This window comes from Rhinopithecus bieti, unplaced genomic scaffold (assembly GCF_001698545.2).
Source record: "Rhinopithecus bieti isolate Rb0 unplaced genomic scaffold, ASM169854v2 scaffold_12476, whole genome shotgun sequence".
NCBI lineage: Eukaryota > Metazoa > Chordata > Mammalia > Primates > Cercopithecidae > Rhinopithecus > Rhinopithecus bieti.
In genome coordinates this window covers 582,057-590,918 of record NW_016807303.1, presented here as the reverse complement: position 1 = coordinate 590,918, position 8,862 = coordinate 582,057, and the positions used below count along the sequence as shown (strand labels likewise).

Genomic DNA, 8,862 nt, shown 5'->3' with positions numbered 1-8,862 from the left:
AAAAAAAAAAAAAAAAAAAAAAAAAAAAAAAAAAAAAAAAAAAAAAAAAAGAAATCACAGCAAGACGGTGTTAGGAGCACTTTAAAAAGGAGGATGTGGTCAGCAGCGACAATAACATGTGAAGATTTTGAGGTCTTTAGGAGGTGAAAAAAGAGTGGCTTCATCTGAAATGGAAGAAAGGAGGGAGTGTAGAGGTAATTTAGGGAACAGTAGGAGTAAAGTTGCCTGAGTTTTTGCCTGGTGGTCTATATTTCCTCTGTGAAACTGGAGTTAAGGCCATCTTCAGTAAGGGCAGAGGAGGTGAGTTAGTGTTTCAGAAGAGAAGGAAGTTTCAAGCAAAGTTGTTTTAAGAGAAGGGAAGGGGAGATAATCAGAGTGGATTAGAGACCAACTCCAAGTTTCTCATAATTATTTTATCTGGGGAAGGGTCATCTGTGGGTGTTCCTGTGTGGCAAGAGTCCCACTAATGTTCAGATTGATGGCATATCCAGAGGAAACTCACCAACATCTCCCTTGTATCTACGTATTTTCTCTCTTACAGTCAGGACAAGACGGGTCATCCCAGCGGCCTACACCTACCCGCATTCCTATGTCAAAAGGTATGAAAGCAGGAAAGCCAGTAGTGGCAGCCCCAGGAGCAGGAAATCTGACCAAATTCGAGCCTCGAGCTGAGACTCAGTCTATGAAAATAGAGCTGAAGAAATCTGCAGCCAGCAGCACCACCTCTCTCGGAGGGGGGAAGGGCTGAGGGCAGTGGCTGAGGGGGTATGTTGTGCAGATGCTACTGCTGCCGTGAAAGTGAACCTTCATCTGTTTGTGCCAGTTCTTTACATGTACTAATTTAAGTTTTAAATATTGTGTTTATAAAATAACCGACTAATAACCATGTGTCTTTCCTATTTTGTGCATTTGTTTTGATGTTGGGGAACAAAATTAGTAAAACTATTGCCTGCTGCCTAGAAGCCAGGGCGTGGTTTCTAGTTCCAGTTTTGCTTCTAGCAAGTGGACCCATCAGTAGACCCATCTGAGCCTGTTTCCTCATCAGTTAGATGTGGGGACTCAGCCACATGCTCTTCAAGGCTGGCTCCCATATTTCCTAATTGCAAGTCAAATTTAATGTACCTTGTCCCACAATAATTTTTTATTAAAAAAATTCTATTATGAAATAAGACATACTTTAACAATTGTCATTTGCCTCTTTCACATCATGAATTTGCTTTATGTGCTGGAAAAAACATCACATAGCTATCACAGGGCCTGGACCTCTAAAATTTTGCAAAAACAAAAGGTTCTAAGATGATTTCAGGAAATAATATGAATGTGTAATAAAATGGAAATGAAATATGGAATCCTAAGAACAGAGTTTTACTTATTTGTGTGTGTGTGTGTACTGTAGAAGTTTTAGCCCCTCCATAAGATTCCCACAATTTCTTAGGCAATAATTTTAAAGTCATTAATGTCAGACTCGTGCTCTATTCAAGTGTACAATTGATTTAAATTGTGGAATAGTTTTAAAAGAGCTGCCAAATGACCTTTTATAGCTCAAAAGTGATTGTGATGGATAGAAACTAGCAGAAAGTAAATTCTGATACATTAATGCCAAGGGAAAAAATGACATCATACATATCTTAATTGAATTCAAATATTTTTCTCAATTAAGTATAGACTTGCAAGTGTAAAACCAGTTCATGATTTGGGTGTGTATGTGTATGTGTGTGGTGTGGAGAAGTGGATTATTTCTCTCAGTTTTACTCTTGTTTGAATCATTTTCTTTCATTTTTAGGCATGTTTTAATAAGCATGAAGCAGAGTGTGAATGCAAAATGCCAGGTGTATTTGTAGATTAACCATGTTAAGGTGGGCTTTGTGCTTCATAGCCACATAACCACAAATGAGTTCAAGGCTAGTAACCCACAGCTTAGCACACAAGATCTCATGTAGGCTACACCTTTGCTGACATTTTTGAGCCAACTGAGTGAACTTCACAAAAATACAATAGCAAAATGTCACAGATTTTAGTTTTCCATTTTGTATGTGAGTGTTCCAAAATTATATGGATAGCACCTGTTCTTGATAGTTGGGAAAAAGCATAATTCTTTATAAAAAAAAGACGTATGATTAGATTTTTATCTCATGTTTCAACATGTGTCATGATAATGAAGCTCTTCTCTGAGTTCCTTTCCACAGCAGATTTTCTATCGCTTGCAGAACTTGGGCTTGAATTGTGTATAGTGGTGGTAGATGTAGATGCCTCATAGTATTCACATTCACTTTAATCAGATCGCTGTTGCCTACTGCTCATCAGTTCTCAACATTGTATTACAAAATGTTGAGTAGCCAGGCATGGTGGCTCATGCCTGTAATCCCAGCACTTTGGGAGGCTGAGGGGGGTGGATCACTTGAGGCCAGGAGTTCGAGACCAGTCTGGCCAACATGGCAAAACCCCATCTCTACTAAAAATACAAAAATTAGCCAAGTGTGGTGGTGGGTGCCTGTAATCCCAGCTACTCAAGAGGCTGAGGCAGGAGAATCGCTTGATCCTGGGAGGCAGAGGTTGCAGTGAGCCAAGATCATGCCACTGCACTCTAGCCTGGGCGACAGAGCAAGACTCTGTCTCAAAAAATAAAATAGGAAAAAAAAGAAAATTGAGGAGCCATGTTAAAGACCTGCCATAGTAATGGGATTTCAAGATCAAAGGAGAGAGAGAGAGACTGAGAAAGAACACTTTATGATTTTGGATAAATTTGAACAAGAGAGATTGCCATTTGGAATACTGACTTACATTTTTTTTAAAGATTTTCCCTCTTTCATAAAGTGAACATTCAACCCTTTCAAAAATGAAGACATTCACTGTTTTTACTAATGTGTACCTGACATTTGTGAAGTATTTAGTGTTACTGTACCATAACATATTGTATTTGAGCAAATGAGGGTGTCAGAAGAACCAAACACCACATTCCTTTTGACTCCACCTGCCATTCTTCAGTGACTTTTATCATAATCTTATTGCCACTTGCTGCTGTTTTTGCTTTTACCTTCTCACATCATGCTTATGGTGTTTCTTCCAGGAAGTCCATACCATCTACAGGAGATTGCTCTGAAGGCTTAACAGTGCATGTACAGGATGTTTATACATCTAGATATTGGAATAGAGCCACCCACAAAGTACAACTGCTAAAAAAACTTGGCAGAACAACACAGATTTGCTTTTCAGAAATGATAAAGAACAACCACCATGACAGTTTTTCTTTGTAATTTTAGAGCCCACTCTATATTTATTGGATAGCTTTGCTTTAAGCCACACATTAGAAATAAAATCCACTGGGGATAGGAGGTGGAGGACTAAATGTATTACAAATCCAACTTCCATTTGTGAAGACAGTACTTTTAAGATGCAATTTAATGTGCTTTTGTAGGGGTGAATGGGATTAAAAGTTTGCAATATTTTCTCTGTCCTGAAACATACTGCATAGTAAAGTAAAAGGGGTCTCACTGTGGCTGATGTGTACAGCTGTTGCTCAGGCCCCACCCTGAAATCTTGGGATGGTGGGTAACTTGGGGGTGGGAAGGGTGGGTCATTTCCACAGACTTCAGTGCGTTGGTACCCTCTAGGGATGTGCAGGACACAATCTACACAGCTACAGAGGAGACCCTGGTCTTCACTGCCTGAGAATAATTGTAAGGTGCTGACTATTTCAGCACACTATGGTGGTGTCCACCTTACATGCATGATTCCAGAAATGTTTCGATATGGGACATAGCCCCAAGAGTGTTTATTATTTTTTTTACATGTGAGCTATATATCTAGGTCATCTGCTTAAGTTATTCAGTTTCTACTGGTGTTTCAATTGTATTTCCAGTGAGGACTGGTTGATGGGCGGCAATCGAGCTCTCTCTAGAGATTTTAGGGTATTCATTAAGGGTGTACCCAGAGCTCTTACTCAAATGTCTTCAAGAAAGAAGTGAAAAATAGCTTTCATGTGTAGTGTGGGAAGAGTATAATTTCGGAGACATGAAAACAAGTTTAAGAATATGAAATGTAAAAATATTTAAATTTCACATTCCCCAGATTCCGAATACTGGGGAAAGGGTGAAACTTTCCTTGTTGGGAAAAACACAGGGTTATAGATATGAAGAGCACATTTATACTGGAGGCTGGAGGCACAGAGAGAGAACGAGTAATGAGGAGATGGGCATAGAGAGGATTTCCCAGGAAATAGGAAGATATGATTCCAAAATCTCCCCAACCTAGATAATGTTTCCTTTCTGTCTCCTTTAGGGTCTCATCGTTGGTTATTTCTTTGTTCTCTGGTCTTTCCACTTCTCGTTTTCACTTGCTATCCTCTGACCTCTCTCATTTTAGCAAAATTCCTCCTTCATCTCTGCAGTCCTCTATAGCTACTGCCCAGTCTCCTTCCATGCCCAGGTGAGCTATTGAGAGAACACTCAACACTTCCTGCCTCCAGTCTCGCACTTCTCATTTATCATTAATCACTTTTTATTTTTAATAAAAAAATTCATGTACATAGTTCAAATATAAGCCAGAGCTAAAAGACAATGAAAACAGATGTTCCTTACCACTTCCCTGAGCCCTCAGTTTTGTCCCCCGGAGAAAATCACTTCCAATTCTTAGCTGTTTCTTCTGGCATTTATCTCCATATTTCTAACTAAGGTGCCTATACAGTTACTTTTTATTTCTAGATTTCAGATCTCTTTTGTTTTCACATTATTGTTTTGATGGTTGAATGTTTAACCTTCTCACTTATCCCTTCTCTTTCCTTTTTCTCATTTTCCCAATTTGATTACATCCTCAACTTTTTGATAAATCAGCAGCCAACATTTATATATTTATGTGTTTTGCAGTGCAAATTTAAATTTAAATATATCACAGTAGCTCACGCCTGTAATCCCAGCACTCTGGGAGGCTGAGGCAGCTGAATAACTTGAGCTCAGGAGTTTCAGACCAGCCTGGATGACATGGCAAAACTTAGACTGCAGCCTCAAAAATACAAAAAGTTGGCCAGGCGTGGCGGTGCGTCCCTTTAATCTCAGCTACTCGGGAAGCCGAGGTGGGAGGACTGCTTGAGCTTGAGAGGCAGAGGTTGCAGTGAGAGATAGTGCCACTGCACTCCAACTTGGGTGACAAAGTAAGACCCTGTCTCAAAATAAATAAATAAAAATAAATATTACTATCTGCTGAGCCAAGTAGTATACTATGATTTTGCTCCCTTCCTCTTACCACATTTCCCCCTTCAAAAGAATAATTGTTTTAATTTTTCATCTGCTTGGTTTTCCATGTATGTATATATATATTTTTTCAAATGCTCCATTAGACTTGCCAAACACCTATCAGTAATTTTTCCAAACACTTAAACACAGCAGTTTCATATTTTTCCCTGGAAGCCTTCCTATTCAGCCTTCTGCTTCCATATTCAGTCTGGACTGGTTGTTTTCTAGGCCTGCTGCACAGTTGTTGCCCTTTTGCCTATGTTGAGTTATCTGTTTCCCTGATTGCTTATATTTGACTTCTTTTATCTATTGATCTATCGATCTGCCTATCATCTGTCTCATCTATCATCTAATATATCTATCTATCTATCTATCTATCTATCTATCTATCTAATCATCTATCCTCTCTCTCTCTCACTCTCTCACTCTCTCTCTCTTTCTCTTTACATCTTCTAATAGTTTTTAAAGGGAAAAGTCCTCCAGTAACCTTTCTGGGGCAGACTATCTGAATTATGGGAACAGGTTAGGGGAGGTAAGATGAGAATCTCACAGCTCAAGGTATAAACTTTTTACTCCCCTGCAATCAGTCTGCTGCCCATTCTTGTGTCTGGGTCCAGAACTTCTTAGGTCAGTTTTTCCAGAAAACAAACCTCTGGTCTCTAGTAAGGGCAAGGGCAGAGTTAGGCGGTGCTCTTTTCCCTCAATGACCAAGATATCTAATTTGCTTTGCTGCTTCTTTCACCTCTTTGCTCTGCTTCAGTTTCCCTTGTTGGCTCCTTATTTTATATATACACAATAAGGATTGATGTCTCCCACATCTCTATCAAAAGCCATGTTCTTGCTCTACAAGCTGGCTCTGGTTATTTCATCTACACCCAGATGCTGATGACTCCCAAACTTCTATCACCAACTGTGTATCCATCTTTATAGTGTGTATTTCCAAATCAGCTTGTCTAAAAACCATTTTCAATACTGCCCTGTATTCCTCCAAATCTTCTCCTTCTCTTACTATTCTCCATCTCAACAGGGATATCCTGACCCATTCAGTCTCTCAAGCTAGAAACCTGGTAGCCATCTATGCTTCTCCTTCTCCTTCTGCCCTCATTCAGCAAGCCCTGCTTATTCACTAACATCTCTAGCAGCTGATTCCTCCTCTCCATTTCCCCTACCATGGCCTAAATTGAGGGTTTTAAGTACTTTTCATCTGGGTTACTCTGATACTCTCCTAATTGGTCTTGTAATCTCCAGTCTCAAAACTCTAGGATTCATTTTTCATTCTTGCAGTTTTCCAAAGTGCAAGTTGATCATATCATATCATATCATATCATATCATATCATATATCATATCATATCAAATCATATCATATCATATCATAATCATCTCTATTTGAAAACCCCCCAAAAGTTCCTCATTACTCACAGAATACAATGCTATGTACTTGAGGCACTCTGTGACTGGGCTCTACTTCTCCATTCTTCTGAGCACCTTTCCCTTCCCTTGGCAAGACCCCCACACTCCAGGCTTAAATAATTGCTTGACTATCAGGCCATGCCACCCTTCCTTGACTTGCTCAATTTGTTCCTTCTCCCTGAATTGCCCTTTCTCCTATTTTTTTTTTTTTTGGCAGATGTGTCCTTCTCTGTTCAAAGCCTATTTTATGAACATTACCTCTTCTAGGAAGATAAACAATTATTTCAGAATCTATCCTGAGGTTTAAAGGCCTGTCCACTGCTGTAGAAAGCTTGGCACTCACTGTAGATAAACAAAACTAGCAGCTGAAAAATGGCAGAAAGTTGGGCAAGCAAGAGCTATTTCTGATTCCTCTCTTTGCAACACAAACCAGTGAGAATGACATGGAAGCAGTTAACAAGTCCTGTGTGAGAACATGCAGGTAATGAGGTGGCAGAATTACAGAAGTCCAGGTACTGTCATTTTTGGGTGGTGAAAGTTACTTCTATTTCCCTCCAAAGGCACAACAGCAGGTGATGGATGCAAAACAGCCAGGAGTCCTGGACTGGGGAGTTCTCACCTCAGAAGCCACCATGCCTGTGAAGAAAGGGGCCTGAGAGCTTTCCGTGAAGTATAAACACACAGTACATGCATGAGTTATAAATGGCCCTTTCCTCACCCTTTCCGACTCCCCCAGTGGAACACAAAGGCACTTCAAGAACGAGGAGGTTTCAGGGGTTTGTCTCATGCTCCTCAAGTTCATGAAGGACCCTCAAAATAGGATAAGGGGCTCTCATTTTAAAGGACCAAACACCACCAAAAAGCAGGATTTAGATTTAGGATAGATATCAGGGTGAATATCCAGAGAAGAAGGGCTGCTGAGAAATGGACTCGATACCTGAGAGAACTGAAAACCATGAGACTGGAGCCATACTCTTTTCTACCACCAAAAGGTTGTGTAACCTTTGGCATATCACCCTACCTTGGCCTATGATTTAGCACGGAGCTATAATTTTTTATGATTCTGGCATTCTCCCTTAGAGCCATAATATAATATGCTTCACTATTGTTTAGCAAGCACCTTACAAGATCCTGCTACAATGCTTTTCCTAAGATCTAATGGTTAATTACTTATCCGGTAAAAGTACTTTTGGCCTCTCTACTTCTGCTAATGCTACATATATGCAAAATCACAGAACTGGTTAGAACTGAAGTAGACCTTAGAGATCAAGAGGATAATTATCTATTACTAAAGAAGGCAAACAGCAACAAACCCTTTTAAAAAAAGCCCTGAGGCATACAGATGTCTAACCATCTTATTAATGATAAGACCAGGACCAAAAATCAGTTCTTCAGTTCCTCCTAGTACATTATTCATTATTTCATATGATGAAACTACTTCAAGTGAGTAAAGTGTACATGCATACATAGATTGAAACACTCATACTCATTGGGTCAAAATAATACTGCTAAATGATTTTGAGCTACTAGGACATTTATATAGAAACTATGTGAAAAAGTTCTTATAATAATATTTTGAATATTGTCCTCATTTAAAAAGTGCAGTGACCTCAGTTTTCACACATAATGTTATTTTGCATGCTATTCTGTGACTAGCCATAGACTTAGAACAACCTAGGTATTTACCATCTGTGTTTAAAAGAGTAGAACCCAATTCTGGCGTAGCCACAGCGGCTAACGCTACTACCAACCCATCACAGCTGCTGCCATTAGAGCTTGTGGACAAATGTATAGGATCAAGAATTCACATTGTGATGAAGAGTGATAAGGAAATTGTTGGTACTCTTCTAGGATTTGATGACTTTGTCAATATGGTACTGGAAGATGTCACTGAGTTTGAAATCACACCAGAAGGAAGAAGGATTACTAAATTAGATCAGATTTTGCTAAATGGAAATAATATAACAATGCTGGTTCCTGGAGGAGAAGGACCTGAAGTGTGAATGAGTTTCCTTGACTTACGCTAGATTCTGTTTTGTCTTTTAATGACAAGAAAATGGAATTTTTTTCCCCACCTTCTAATGTTTAAATCCCATAAAGCTAAGTTTCCTGTTAAAGGGAAGTGCTTTGAAGGTGTATACCCATTTTTGTAAGTTAATCATGATTATCCTGGAAAAGAAGAAAAGAGCTTCTTCTTTGAAGACGAAAATAAAGGTGTTTTTG

General features: G+C 39.3%; 1 protein-coding gene and 1 pseudogene across 3 annotated transcripts in view; both read left to right on the top strand.

The window, feature by feature from the left end:
• Positions 1 to 8,862, top strand: part of FILIP1 (filamin A interacting protein 1) — a 203,318-nt gene that overhangs the window by 188,110 nt on the left and 6,346 nt on the right. The window contains exon 6 of one of the 2 annotated variants that reach the window (XM_017881125.1): positions 542 to 599. In XM_017881125.1, the coding sequence (XP_017736614.1) occupies positions 542 to 599 (58 nt within the window). Of the gene's footprint in view, positions 1 to 541; positions 766 to 8,862 lie in introns of both variants that reach the window. The other variant, XM_017881124.1, reaches the window with a different exon arrangement.
• LOC108535222 (U6 snRNA-associated Sm-like protein LSm5 pseudogene) lies at positions 7,331 to 8,759 on the top strand (annotated as a pseudogene). Its single transcript, XR_001887169.1, has 2 exons — positions 7,331 to 7,415; positions 8,296 to 8,759. The product of XR_001887169.1 is annotated as a U6 snRNA-associated Sm-like protein LSm5 pseudogene (transcript).